Source organism: Buteo buteo, chromosome 13 (assembly GCF_964188355.1).
Source record: "Buteo buteo chromosome 13, bButBut1.hap1.1, whole genome shotgun sequence".
In the NCBI taxonomy this organism is placed as follows: domain Eukaryota; kingdom Metazoa; phylum Chordata; class Aves; order Accipitriformes; family Accipitridae; genus Buteo; species Buteo buteo.
The window spans coordinates 9167814-9182924 of record NC_134183.1 but is presented as its reverse complement, the minus strand read 5'-3'; the positions used below and the strand labels follow the sequence as shown (position 1 = coordinate 9182924).

The window sequence follows — 15111 nt, the reverse complement described above, 5'->3', positions numbered from 1 at the left end:
CTTCTGTAAGGAACTGGGAGCAAGTTCAACTGGGGAGCTGCAGGGAGGAGGTCATAGCCCTGAGCAGAGAGGATGGTAGCACTGGGAATGTGCTCTAGGTCTTATGCACTGGATTTGGCTGTGCACATCAGGTCAGCTGCCTCCAGGTCACCGTTGGTCTCTTCTGGGTTCCCTGGTGAACAGTCAGCACAATTTGGGGAGGAGCACGGAGGGGACTTGGTGAGTTCGATGCTGAGCAAGGAATGTTGAGACCAGGGCAGAGCCAAGCAGCTATAGCTCCCTCAGTAGCTGGTGAATGCAGTAGGTGCTGCTGGGTTTGCTCAGATGTTTCCAACAGGCAGAATTTACCCCATCTCAGCATGGTGGAAGTCTCTGAACTCCAGGGGAAACTCCAGGCAATGAAGAGCAGTATGGAGGCTCGAACAGACGGCTGTCTACATGACAAAGAATCTGTGGCTCCACTTGGTGTCAGGACTGTCTCGTGAGGTGAATATCCCTTCATAATAGAAGAGATGAAAGAAAGGGCTTTTCAGGCTGTTTTTCCTTTCGATCTCCGAGAATGATGCTCCAAGATCCGAACCACTAACTCTTTGCACAGTGTTCAAGAATAATATTCCTTCGTATTCAGGAATGGCTCCTGGAGCTATTTTAAGTGTGTAAGTGCCAATAAATGATTCCTTGACCTACCAAACAGGTGAGGTTAAAAATTAATGCACATACAGTAACATTTCTCTCTAGTACAGTGACTTATGTAAATAGAATCATAGAATCATTTAGTTTGGAAAAGACGTTCAAGATCATTGAGTCCAACCACCTTCCATGCCCACTAAACCATGTTCTGGAGTGCCTTGTCTATGCGCTTTTTGAATACCTCCAGGGATGGTGACTCAACCAATTGCCTGGGCAGTCTGTTCCAATGTCTGACAACCCTCTCAGTAAAGAAATTTTTCCTAATGTCCAACCTAAACCTCCCTTGCCGCAACTTGAGGCCATTTCCTCTTGTCCTATCTCCAGCCACCTGACAGAAGAGACCAACACCCACCTCACTACAACCTCCTTTCAGGTAGTTGTAGAGAGCAATAAGGTCTTCCCTCAGCCTCCTTTTCTCCAGGCTAAACAATCCCAGTTCCCTCAGCTGCTCCTCGTAAGACTTGTGCTCCAGGCCCCTCACCAACTTGGTTGCCCTTCTCTGGACACGATCCAGCACCTCAATGTCTTTCCTGTAGTGAGGGGCCCAAAACTGAACATAGTACTCGAGATGCGGCCTCACCAGTGCCGAGTACAGGGGAACAATCACCTCCCTGCTCCTGCTGGCCACACTATTTCTGATACAGGCCAGGATGCCGTTAGTTGTCTTGGCCACCTGGGCACACTGCTGGCTCATATTCAGCCGGCTGTCAATCAGCACCCCCAGGTCTTTCTCTGCCGGGCAGCTCTCCAGCCACTCTTCCCCAAGCCCTTAGCGCTGCATGGGGTCACCGTGACCAAAGTGCAGGACCAGGCACTTGGCCTTGTTGAACCTCATACAATTGGCTTCGACCCATCGATCCAGCCTGTCCAGATCTCTCTGTAGAGCCTTCCTACCCTCAAGCAGATCGACCCTGCTTCCCAACTTGGTGTTGTTTGCAAACTTGGTGAGGGTGCACTCAATCCCCTCATCCAGACCATTGATAAAGATATTAAACAGAATCGGCCCCAACACTGAGCGCTGAGGCACACCACTTGTGACCTGCCGCAACTGAATTTAACTCCATTCACCACAACCCTCTGGGCTCGTCCATCCAGCTCATTTTTCACCTAGTGAAGAGTACGCTTGTCTAAGCCATGAGATGTCAGCTTCTCAAGGAGTATGCCATGAGAGACAGTGTCAAAGGCCTTGCTGAAGTCAAGGTAGATAACATCCACAGCCTTTCCCTCATGCACTAGGTGGGACACCCGGTCATAGAAGGAGATCAGGTTGGTCAAGCAGGACCTGCCTTTCGTAAACCCATGTTGACTGGGCCTGATCCCCTGTTTGTCCTGGACATGCCATGTGAGCGCTCTCAAGATGAACTGTTCCATAACCTTCCTGGTGCTGAGGTCAGGCTGACAGGCCCGTAGTTCTCCGGATCCTCCCTCCAACCTTTCTTGTAAATGGGTGTCGCATTGGCAAGCTCCAGTCATCTGGGACCTCCCCTGTTGACCAGGATCACTGATAGGTGATGGAGAGTGGCTTGGCAAGCACCTCCGCCAGTTCCCTCGGTACTCTTGGATGGATCCCGTCTGGTCCCATAGATTTGTGAGTGTCCAGATGGTGTAGTAGGTCACTAACTATTTCCTCCTAGATTAAGGAGGGTATATTCTGCGCTTCATCCTCGCCTTCCAGCTCAGGCGGCAGAGTACCCTGAGGATAACTGGTCTCCCTATTAAAGACTGAGGCAAAGAAGGCATTAAGTACCTCAGCCTTTTCCTCATCTCTTGTGGCAACATTCCCTTCTGTATCCATTAAAGGATAGATATTCTCCTTGGGTTTCTTTTTACTCTTAATATATTTGTAAAAACATTTTTTTGTTGTCCCTTACAACAAATGTTGATGAATGCAGTTGTGCAGCACACCATTAGGGCCGTGGTGCTTTTGCACTTGCTCAGAGCTGTGGTAGGTGAAGATGCGGCGCGGATGTCCTAACACCCACTTTATTCTGTGATGTATTTGGCCTCTGGTACCCCAGGCAGGGTGGTCCAGGCTTGGCCAAGTGTGTGTGTTAGTCTGTGAGCACTGTGCTGTAGAAACCAGCACTCCTGATGGCAGGTGGAGTTTTTGCCAGATTGGGGGAAAATCTTTGACCTCTGCAACGTGTCCTCCTTTTCTGCTCAGAAAACATCTAACATGCAGCACCCACAGATTGCTGGTCACCCATCCCTCCTGTTTCCTCCATTCAGTGATTTGTAGTGCCAGATAAATACCTGGTTCCAGTATTTCGTTAAGCAAAGGGACCCCTGAGGGCTGGGAAGATGGAGTCAGGGAGCCTGCATGCAGATATTGTCTGGGGAGGTGGGAGACCTGGAGTATAAAAGGTGTTATTAATCTGGGAGGATTTATTTGGCTGTTCCCACCCCAATCCCAGCCACCCTGAATTAGGATATATTCCCTTCTAGGGGTGACTTGCGTTGAGGTTTGCACCATGCCTCCTGCCCAGTGGCAATGGTTTGTGCATCTGTTATGGACCTGGATTTATTGTTTGGTGTCTCATGAGTGAGAACAGTGGAGACATCTCAAAACCAGGAGACTGACTTAAATTGTCCTTCCCTCCCCCTGGATTTTTCTAGAGGAGCATGCGTAGGTGACATGTCTCTCCATTCTGTTCTGGGTTTCTCCCAGAAACGGGGAATTTCAGGTGAACTCTCTCCTTGCGCATACTCATATGTCTCCTTTTATTACCATCTGCACAGGGAAAGTGCTGCTTCTGTGGCACACGCATGCAGCTGACATGACATACTCATTTCTGAATGGAGAGCAGGGAGGGAATTGATTAATGAAATGCATCTCTCCCTTAGATTTGTTTTGTGGGTTTGGCAGAAGCACTTGCTACATTAGCATTCAGCTGGTGCAAATGAGGATTGTAAAGGTCTGGGGTTTTTTCCCCTGCCACTGAATACAGTAGTCTATCCAAAGCTGTTTTTGTGTAGATGGAGTTATTCTTTGTCCTGATTGCCCTGGGCACTGCTGATCAGTATGGGGCCATAGAAGAAAGCCTGTTCAGCAGGTGGGATATGTTATCCCTGCCATCAGCTTGTGCTTCTGACCCACAGTGTGCTTCCTTTCCCGCGCTGGGCATCCATCCATGGTCGGCCATCCACACCTCGTGGCAGTGGTGGTCGTGGCAAACGAGGAGGAGTGAGTCTGTGATGGCTTTTGGTGTGACTGTGCCTGTTAATAGCTGCTTAGGCTGATGGATTAGATTTGCAGGTTTCTCCGAGCCCTGCGTGCTCCCATGTGGAATACCAGGGGCATTATTTTAATTGTGGGAAGGTGTAGCTATCTACCTGTTAATAACTACATTTGTGAAAATTTGTTAAAGCTGTTAATTTAGCTTAAACATTTTGTGCGAGGGAGGTTCTAGAAAATTACAGTAATTGTGACTGTCAAATGAAGACGTTTGCTGTGCCTGGAGGGAATGGGCCTGTGTTGCGTGGCTGCTGGCAGTGCGTGCAGGAGAGGTTTGGGATGTTACTGCACCTGGAGGTACAGGCCACAGCAGGAATCAATGCACATGGGCTTTCGTGATCCGCCCTCCATAAGGAGAGTGTATCTTCTCTGTGATGCACAGTGTGTCTGGGATTTGAGTAAAGGCAGACTGGGATTTACTCTTATTTTAAGGATTTATTTTATGGATTTTATGCTATTTATTTGGTGGATTAGGTGCACAGGTGAGTGAAGGCCAGTGACTGTATGCAGAGCCAGGCTGGGCAGGAAAACCTCCAGCAGATGAATGCACAGGCCCTGGACCATCCACAGATGTGACTTTCAGATGCTGTTTTGAGTAGGTGGGGAACTGGCATCTGTGAAGATACAGGAGCAAGCCCTGTATGGATTAGCTGGGCAGCACAGGACCTGTGCTGCCATATGGCCCTGCAGACCAAGAGCTGTTCTGGCTCTGCCTCTGCTGTGCTGTGGGGCCATGGCAAATCGCTTCCATGACTTTCTGTGCGTGTTTCCCTTCCACCCCCCAGGCCTGTTCAGAGGTGAGCTGTTCAGAGACAGGTCATCTGGGTGGTGTATGTGATCTCAGTGGGGGCTGAAGTTGCCCCCATCTTAGAAATACCTACTAATAATTGTAAAAGATACAAAGGAGACGAGCACCCTGCGAGTCTGGGGGCAAAGCGCTGTGGGAGAGAGCAGCAAGCCCATTTCAGAAGGCTGAATTCCTTGCATAGACTGCATTTTCTGCCTGGGGTGTAGTGTTGCTGGCTGGCAGTCTTTCCAAGCTCATGGCCTCCTGCACCGATCAGGCTGCTGGGAGAGGGGGAGGGTGCTGTGTTTCACCGTACTGCAGTCACCCCTGGGCTTTGGGCTAAAAGCCTTGGCACACACGGCTTGGCTCCAGCTGGGTTTAACATGTCAGCAGGGAGGGAGCTGCGTGCTCCATTCCTGAAGCCACAGAGCCTGGAGCTTTGGCATGTTGCTGAGGACAGTTTGCTGTAATGCTCTTCACCTTCTCACCTGCAGTAGGTAATTTTTACTGAGGTAATCAGTGTAACAGGGCTGGGAGGTGTTTTGTGGTTTGAGGTGGCTTTGCAAGCTAAACCCTAGCTAAGGAGTTGAAAATAATGTCGAGTATGTATCTGTCATCTTTGTTTCCCTTTTACCCTCAAGCATCTTCTTTCCCTGCCTGCCTACGTGAAAACCTCTCACTTTGCAGCACTTCTGCAGTAGTCCCTTCCATCAGAATGTGTTTCTGGGAGGAGAACAGCCCCTCCTAAGGATCCCTCTGGCCCTAGGGTGAGCAGTGTGTTGGAGCCTGTCTTGTGCTCGCTGTGACCCGCACGCACGTCTGTGCAGTGCGTCAGAGTAGCAGGACCTGCTTTCCAGTCCTCCCCTTCCACAGCAGGCTTGCCTTGCTCTGGCTGGTTATCTTCTTTCCTCCTAGCACCAGCTGTTTGCAGCACAGCTCTGAGCCTAGATTGGGTTGCACTGTAGTTGCTGGACATGTTCTGCCTTCTCCGTTCTACCTGGTACCCCTTGGGATGACAGAGGAAGAACACAAGGAATCACAGCACGCTGTGGTCTTGGCCCCAAGCTGATGCAGACGATGCTTGTGGAGCAGCAATGAGCCTGACCAGCAAGTCTGTCTCTGAGCCTTGCCAGTGCTGAGATCCAGGGTTCTTGTTCAGTCCTGCATCAGAGAAATCTTTTCACCATTCTTATCTTATTTTGATGTTGCTTACTGTACACAAAAGATCCCTGTTCATGTTTCCTGTGCTCTTCTTCACTGGGAAGGCTGCAGGCTGCTTCTTTCAGAGCTTGCAGAGGTGATTTTTTTCAGGCTGTCCTCAGTGATCCCCACTATCCCTATCCTGAGCCTGTAAAAGGAATATGACAGAACTGCTCAGCCTCTGAATCCCACCGCAAGAGTTGTCAGGAGAAGACACTAAAAGACACTAAATGGTTTGCTCTGCATTGCCACGGTTGAACCTCAGGCACTCACCGAGCTCTCAGCCTTTGCTCGCTCTGCCAGGGAGCTGTGACTCTGCTTGGGAACCCTGGGTGTTTCTGCATGCTGCCTGGAGCAAGAGGGACGCTGCGCTCCCTAATCAGGGTTGCTGTTTAGTCACGGTCCTCCACGTTCTAATGAGAAATCTGTCACGGGTGCATTTCTTGGCTCTTTGCTTTTGAAGAGCCATTCCGGAGCCCAGCACAGCAGGCAGATGGGGCTGGATGGAGGTGAAGGGCAGGATGTCAGCAGGGAATTTCAAGCTTGCGGACACAGGTCTGGCAGGTGATGGGGAGGAATAGCCAGCAGCCCCTTGCTTTGGGACAGGTTATTGTCTGGGCAACCCTGGGAAGACCAGGAGGCACTGTCACCTTTTGTATGCCTTTGCACTTCATGCCAAAATGTGCAGAGTTAACCCTGGCTTGCTAAACATTCTGTATCTCTTACCAAACTGTGCAAAATATACATGCATGTAGCTGTGAGGGAGAGCAGAGTGGGGAGATGCCAGCTGGGATTTACGGAGCCTTTTCACCGCTGTTGGTGACAGTGGCATTGCTGTTCATGCACACCATGTGTTACTTAGGTTCTCCAGTCTCTGGAGACTGGTCTAAAGTTGCTGTAAACTTTGGGGTCTTACTGTATCAGCTTAAATGATGCCACATCATAATGAACAGGTGACCTGACATGAAGTGGAGGGAACAGAGGTGCCTACAGATTTCAGCTTTTTAGAAGGATTCCTGCCTCCCATCATGACCTTTCTGGGTACATGAGCCTTCATAGCCTCTCATTTACACTTGTAGGATGAAAAGAGAATAACAGGAAAGAGCATTAAGGGTATCTGCTGCCAGGAGAATGTTGTTTTGATGGTGCCATCCTGAACATGTGCTGGCATTTGATGGATTTTCTTTTAAACTCTTGGGTTCAGCAAGTTTTATTAACATGAGCTTAAAAGATCTTGTAATCCATAGAAATTACTCTGTGTTAAACTGGTCTGCAGTGTATATTTGAAAATACTAAAGCACTTGGCTGAATTGGGGCCTTACATATTAATGTATTTTTTAAATTTTTCCAGGAAAACTTTTTTCATTGCCATTTGTATTGAATTGAAAAACTAGACTTGGCGGACAGCTGGTGGGAGAATTCAGTCTGTAGCTGCTGCGGAGAGCAATGAGTTGCTTTAAACATGTGATAACTATTTAAATTAAAGAAAACCACTAATGACAGCTGAGAATATGCCAAGGTTAAAATGGGTCACATAAAAGCATTTAATTTTCAAAACTGTACATACTTTCACAAGCTAACACTGCAATAAAGTGTGTATGTGTGTGTATGTATGTTTGAGTGTGTGTGTGTGTGATGCAAAGGAAACTTCAGTTTTGGAGTCCTTTAAAATCCAAAGCAATGATGGATGTTCTTGGGAAGCGGTGGTGGCACAAGCACATAATTGTGTTGAAGGACCAGAAGGTCATTTGGGGTCCTTATAAGCACAGCGCTGTGCTTGACCTAGCAGTCAAGCCTGTTTTCTGGCTGAAATTTATGTTTATTGTGCCATGTTCAGGATTTCTGGCACTTGTGTTATAGGATGGATTCGTACGGCAGGGTGGGTTTAACAGCAAAGGCGGTTTAACAGAGACTTATTGAAAGCAGAAGCCAGTTCTTCTGGTGGAGAAGAATACAAGCTTTCTGCCCCCATCAAGGAGCCTGCATGCATATTCAAAACTCCACCGTGTGACTGAGATGCCTTCGGGTTATACTATTGATAGGACATCTGGTGACAGCCCCAGGGGGAGGATTTCTGTTCCACTGAAGTCAGTGGGGTTTTGCTGTGTGCATGGAAGGGGAGGAAGATGAGACAGCTGCATATGAAGGATGGGAAGGGTGCGGTCCAGGAGCAATCATAAATATTAGTGCTTTGTCTCTGAAGCAAGTTCAGCCTCTCTAGTATAGAAAGAAGCATATAGACAGGGGTGAGCCTTGGAGAGCAAACAAGTGTCCTGGCATGTAGGAAATCTATCCTCCTCCTCTTAGGAAGGTGACTGTGTCTGTATCCCCTTGACTGCATCTCATCTGCTTGAGTAGGATGAAGTTGGTTTTTGCAGGCAAAGCTGTTCACTATGGAGAAGAAGGATCATAATCCTTACAGTCTCTTCCCCTAGTCTCCAGCACTGCCAGCCTGTGGGCAGTTGTTTTGTGTAAGTAACTTGACATCTGGCTTTGTTCTTCCTCTTGCCTTGTTTTAATTTCCTGCGGCTGCGGGAATGCCACAAGGCAAGGGGAAACTCTGGTCTCTCAGGGTTGTTGTGTTTCTCCCTCTTCTTTTTCTCATTCTACATGTCCTTCCCGAATGGAGCAAGTGAACAAACAAGGAAGCAATTTAGGAAGGCAACTGCTGAAACCCAGTAATTGCCTATCTTTTCTCTCACACTGTTGCCTTAAAGGAGAAAATGAAGCAAGAAGCAAATTTGCACATTGAAACCTTTTAGTTACTGTTTCTAGGATGGCTGAGGGTCTGTAGGGTGTGGGAAAGTGAGGAATTGCATTTCAGGCTATCTTTAGGAGGGAAAAGCCTTCCTCTTAACTCATCATCATAACAGGTTTGCATTTCTCAGGAGAAACACTGAGTTATTAACTTTCCTTCCCTTCTTCTTTCCCCAGCCTTATCACGTTTTTTCCAACAGCCAGAGTCACAGACAGTGGAAGAAAATGGCATGGCCCGGTTTGAGTGTCGGATCGAAGGACTGCCCTCCCCTGTCATCACGTGGGAGAAGGACCATGAAGCTGTTCCAGCAGAACCCAGGTGATGCCCTGATTTTTTTCCTGGATTAGCTTGGAAAAAAGCAAAACAAAACCTGACCATTCACGATGTGGAAATCCTTCATAAAAAGGTAGAATGAAGACAGAGATGATAGAAGCACCTAAATAAAAATTAACATTCCCCCAAACATCATCCAACCCACCAAAAAAAACGAACCAAGCCCTTTTTTATTACTGATCTCTTGTTCTGGAACCTTTCCCATGATGGACCAAGTGCTTGGGGCTAATGATTCTTCTAGAGTACTGTCTGTGCTCAGTAACCTGGGAGGTTTTTCCATTTGTTTTATTCCTATATTTAGAGGTCATCTAGTAAAAGACCTTGAATTTTCTTTTTTTAGGGGAAAAGATAAGAATCCTGCAGCATGATACCTTTTCCTTAATGAAAGTCAGTTACAGGCATGAGAAGAGGATAAACCATTAGTTGTCTGTTAGTTGGTCTGTAGATATCACTTCTGCAGGGGATCAGTGACTGCATTGTTCTTCAGTTCTTAAAAACTCATTTTCTGTTCTGCAGAAGGAGCGGTTTCCCTCCCAGGGAAGTTAAGGCAAGAGGCAGGAGAAGAGGAAGGAAAGAGGGGTGGGGTAAGGTTTAGGAATAATTTTGCAGTAATGACTCTTTCTATAAGAATGGCTGCTTATATCTTTGAGTCTGAAGTGTGGCATCTAAAGGTTTACAGGAGGCTGTTGCTTTGTAATAAGAAGGAAATTAATTAATAAAAAAAAAAACCAAACAAAACAACAACAAAAAAAAAAAAGAAAAAAGAAGGGATTGCAGACGGAAGTGTGCCATAGATAGAGCAATGGCTTTTTAATGAGACAGCTCGATGGATGTTGTGAAATTACTTACTCGGAGATTGCTTTCAACACGGGCAGCCTGAAAATTGTTTTCCTTGTAAAAGGCAGACCGTAATCTCTGGCTGCAGATCTTGCTTTTTAAATCATGTTTCAGCTAATATGCTTTTTCAGAAGCATTTGCTTTTTTGTTGTTGTCTAGTTGTTGTTGGATTTAATATAACCGGCTTTCGAAGGAATTAAGTGAATTCCAGGAAATGTTGGCTGCCAACCAGAGCTCTCTATTATCCTTACTGCATCATGCCTAAGGACCTGTTCTCAGGCCAGCCTGATTACTGTGGGCTCCTTCCTGTGCACTCTTCTGATGAGCCTGTGAAAATGCAATCATTTGGATAGGTAGGCGTCAGGATGATGATTTCATATTTCAGAATGGCATGGTTAGGTGTTTGTACAAAATCAGGCTCTGGGGCTATAGATACAACCCTTGAGATAATGCTACAACATCAGTGTTTATGATTTCTTTTAAGAGGGATAGAATAATCATGGGAAACTGACACTGATTTTTTTTTTCCCCCTTTTCTTTTTGGTGTTTGGTTTTTTTTTTCCTTTTTTTGTGTTGATCTTACCTTTGGGCACTGTCTTCAGCCTTTGCCCTTGGGTGCAGGTTCTAGCATGGTGCCAACCTTGAGGGTGCTGAAGGCTGAGCTTAAAAAATACTTAGACAGCCCAAAGGGCAGAGAGGTGCTTAGTGATGTTTTCAGAATACCTTTCCTGCCCTGCTGAAGTTCAGGACAAAATCTAACTTTCATATGTAAGGCACAGAAGTATTTTGCAATTCTGGCTCTGAGGTACTTTTAAAAAACATGGTCTTAAATCTGTAGCAGCTGCTGAGAGGTGGCTTGCAAGATTTCTCTAGATTGCATTTGCTTTGGGGTGTGTGCTACTTCTCTTGGCATAATCTCTTCTCTGTTTTAGGTGCTGGCTGGCTTTCACACCAGGTTCCAAATTGCTGTTTATTTTTTTCTAGAGCCAAGATGAGTACTTGCTAGGAACTGGAGGTCTTTAGAGGTCTGCACGTAGGCACATACCCTATAGATCACATGGTCTGCAATCACAATGTCTTTTTCCACATTTTGACTAGTGGCGGTTTTATCTGTGTGGAGAGTTTGCTTCTGTCGTGTGTCAGGAGTGCCTTAATATGGCTTATGTTCACTTACAGGGCTCTTGAGCTGTGAGCAAAAGGGCTTGCAAACTTTGAGTCTGCAACAAAGCTGCAGGTTCCTAACTTGTCCTGAGGACTGGTGCTTTAGTCTATTTTGTGTACCTTCAAAAGACTGTGAGGAAGGATGTGCCAGCAGTTCATTGAGGAGAAAGTAAGAAAGGGAGTTGGACTGTTGATACTGGAATATTCTCTGCTATACCCACAGCATAGTGCACTGAGCTGTAGGGTTGCAGGGTTTGGACACAAGGCAGCGGTGCTTGATTTCAGCTCTTGAGCACTGCCCTGGTAATTGTCACTGAAGAGCTGAGCAGCTGTCAGCCCCTCTGTGCTCTCTTGTAGAGTCTGCTCAGGGAGGAGCACAGAGGGGAACAGCTACGTGTTTGTTGCTCTTGTAGCTTGCTGCCTTCTGTGCCCATGGTAACTGGGCCCTGGTCTGAGTGTGCTACCCTTTAACCAGCTACCTGCTGCGAGTGGGGGGCTTGCCTTTCACCTCCATTCAAGGCAGTCTCCTGTGAGATCCTGGTGCTATAGCTGTCAATGGCAAAACTCCTGAGACTGCTGAGGTGCCAGCATTTCTGTTTTTCCCAGGGCCTTTGTCTGTCCTTTGGTTTTTGTTTTCTGTTTAATCCATAGTGAAGGTGAGCAGACAAAGATCAGCCCTTTGTGTGGAAGGAAAGCTAGCACCAGCTATCTGCTCAGAATCATCAGGCAAACTTAGCTTCCTTAAAGAGCCTGGGGATGGAGTAGAATGCCCTTGCAGGCTGCTCGGGGGCTTCTAGTCCAGGGCTGCTGGGAGCCTGAAAAACTGGAGGCTTTGTGAGCAGCTGGGAGAAATTGTGGGTAGAGAAATCCTGCCTTTCTTCCCTCCTTGCTTCCCCGGGAGAGCGATGCTCACCTCCATTGTGCTTTCCCAACAGGACGTACTGCATTAAGTAGATATCTCTATTGCTGGTCTTGCTGAAGGGACCATCTTGAGCTATGTGTCGACTGAGTGTCCCCACTCACTCCCCCTTGCCTCCAGCTCCTGCTTTCTTTAGAAACACAGTAGCTCGTTTTCTGCCCTCAAGAGAAGCTGAGTGTGTTGGCTGAGCGTGACTGTGGACACAATCCTGAGCAACCTGGTCTAGCTGACCCTGCACTGAAAGAGGAAAGACCATAGACAGTTTTGAGAGGTCCTTCCCAGCCTCAGTGAATCTGTGATACATAATTGGAGTGTCTTTTTGTGGCTGGGAGATGCCTTGCCTAGTGTTTGAAATATGTTGATATTAATTACAGACTCAAATAGCAGATGCACGACAAAAATAAATATTATCGCAGTGGGAGGCTTTCCCTCCACAGAGCTGAGAGGATGCAAATATTTGTCTCCTTTCTCCTGTGTCCTGATGAGGCATCTTGATGAGGGCTTTCTGGGTGCCACCTCCTCTGAGGCCTCTGGAGCTTGATCCTGAAAAAAGTGTCTTTGTAAGTAGTGGGAGCATGGCTTTAGGGATGTGGGGCAGTTGCCTTTGTGTACGTGGGAAGCTTCAGCAAGTCTGTGTCCATGAATCAGGCTATGGGATTGTGCCAGTAGAGACAGTATGGTCACTGGAAGAGCTTTGTTAGCTCTTCTGTTTCTTCATCAGCTGTGAAGAGGACAAGAAGTGATGAGCTCAGATTGCAGCAGCTGAGGTCCAGGATAGACACTAGACTCGCAGCTGGAACAGACTGCTTTAGGGCAAAGGAGGTATTTCCATCGCTGGAGATTTAGGATAAAAGTTTGCAGGAGCAGATGTGCTGTTGGTGACCATGGCTTGAACACAGGATACGTGATCTCTTAAGGCCCTCCTGTTTCCATGACCCTTGCTCATGGCACTCCAGCTGTCTCAGCACCTGGAATACCACAGTTCTACTTACTGGGTGTACTTATTGGGATCTTTGTGGATGGAAGGACTGGCATTCATGATTATAACTTGTCTTTGTGCTGTTCCCATGGAAGAGCTGCTATCCCTCCCCTTAGCAATTGCCTTTGAATGTGTCCTCTTCATAATGAAGACTGATAACCCAGAGCTGCCTGTCAAAGCTCGGCAGCTCTGTTTATAGAGGCTTGCAATTAAAAATGAATCTCATATATAATTAAAAAGGATCACGTAGGCTTTGCGCCTTGCATTCAAGAATAAAGAGGCTGCCATCTAGGAATCCAGGCAGAAAATGGAGATGCTGACAGCCAGCTCCTACTTTTATGCTAATTGCTAATCATTTGCTTTGTTCAGTATAATGCAGCAAGGATTGTGTTCATGTTATGAGCCATGTAGCCATTTCACTCCATGGAAGTGTTGCCCAGTAGCACTCCATGGGCAAATGGGGGGGATACTGAATGCCTGGCTGTAAGTTTGTCAGCTTGTGAAAGCCAGAAACTTGTGGAAGAACAAAAGGAATCAACACAACCCAGGAATGGTGCAGCTTCAGGTGGCTGTGTTCTGGCTGCTTTGGGCCATGAAGTTGCAGCTGTCTATCAGCTGGTCCCTTCACGTGCTTGAGGTGCAGCAGGAAAAAGATGATGTTCAGACTTCTTTGCAATGTATTTTTTTCTCTGGCTCCCAAACCTTTCTGAAAACCAAGAGGTGAAACTGGCTGTAGTGTGTGCGAAGGCACTTCACTTGGAGACATCTGCAAATATGTATGTAGAAATGTGCATGTGTGTATATAGTTGTTTTGTACTATACAGTTGGTTTGTATCAGCAAAGTCCTATTGGCCTGGTCTCCCAAAAGCAGTTCGTATGTTGTGAAGACTCCAGGGTGACAGATAGGTCTGTACCTGCTGCTTTTTAAGAACCACCAGTTGGGTTGCTCAAAGGTTTCTTGGTTCCATTCTGCTGTGGTTACCAGGACCTGCGCATGATACATTGGCAGGAGAAAAGGAAGGGATAAAAGGGCTTTGAGTTGATGAATAGCTCAGGTAAGGCATAGCCTGTCTCTCACTCTTTGTTTTGGTCACTCAGGTTTATAACTCTTCCAAATGGTGTCCTCCAAATTGTGGATGTGCAGGAGAGCGATGCTGGGGCTTACCACTGCGTGGCAACCAACGCCGCCCGAAAACGCTACAGCAATGATGCAGTCCTCAGTGTCCTGAAAGGTAAGATGCAGGCAGCAGCATGTTGGGCTGGGGACACATCTACTGGATAGCCATTGTGTGTGATGGCAAGCTGAGCTAAAATATCGGTGATGATCTCTTCTGATGGTCTGGGTGTGGCAGGGGTCTGCATGTGGCAGGCTTTGGTTAAAACTTGCAGAGAAAGTGTTTTATTAAAGATTTTTTTCTTTATTCTCATGGGAGAAGCAGGCTGGTTTGGGAGGTATTGCCGCCTGGGAGCCACAGCTGGCTGCTCTGGCCAGCCACAGGACTAGGCAGCCAACAGTAATAATGGGGTTGTTTCTCTCTGTGCCCAGGGATTTTCTTTTGCAGGTGGATTGTAACAGCAGGTGCATTTTAACAGCCCTAGACTCTTTTATGCTCTGGGGCTCTTAGAAGGGGTCAGGTACCCTGCTTGCACCTTGGGGAAGTGCAGTGTTGTTGTGATCTTATCTTCAGTGGCCTTGGATAGCAACACAAGCAAAGGCTGGCACAGACAGAGGAAGATGCCTGCCCAAGCTAGCAAGAGAAATAGTTGGAGTAGTTGGCAGGGCTGTGTCTACCCCAGGTTGCCTAGCGGAGTCCAGAGGATGTTAAGCATGGTGACATCTGACTTGCATTCTGTGTCCATATTGCTGGCTCTTTGCTGAGCTGTTGGGTAGGCTCCAGAGATCTTTTTGTGGTATTTGGGAACAGCTTCAGCTGGGATTTCTTCTGGTGACACAGAGTGTTGGAGCAAGGCTTTGGGTATGGGCTGTCCTTCATCTCCCAATCTGGGCCTCAGTCTCTGAGTGCTTTTTTTCTTTGTAAACCAAGAGTGCAGTGGGCAAGTCTGGACATGAGAATGTAGCTGAAAGCATAAGTGCAGTGGGGGTCTCCAGACTCCAGCATCCTTCCCAGCACGCCTGGCTGCCTCCCCGGTATTGTATAATCCCTGTCCTGCAAGTGGACAGATTCACCAGGGCTGGGAGTCTGGCTGAGCT

General features: G+C 47.3%; 1 protein-coding gene across 1 annotated transcript in view; it reads left to right on the top strand.

The window, feature by feature from the left end:
- The window catches only part of IGDCC4 (immunoglobulin superfamily DCC subclass member 4), a 100442-nt gene that overhangs the window by 35359 nt on the left and 49972 nt on the right, over positions 1 to 15111 (top strand). Inside the window, exons 3-4 of the mRNA XM_075044605.1 lie at positions 8847 to 8988; positions 13998 to 14131. Of these exons, the coding sequence (XP_074900706.1) occupies positions 8847 to 8988; positions 13998 to 14131 (276 nt within the window). The remainder of the gene's footprint in view (positions 1 to 8846; positions 8989 to 13997; positions 14132 to 15111) is intronic.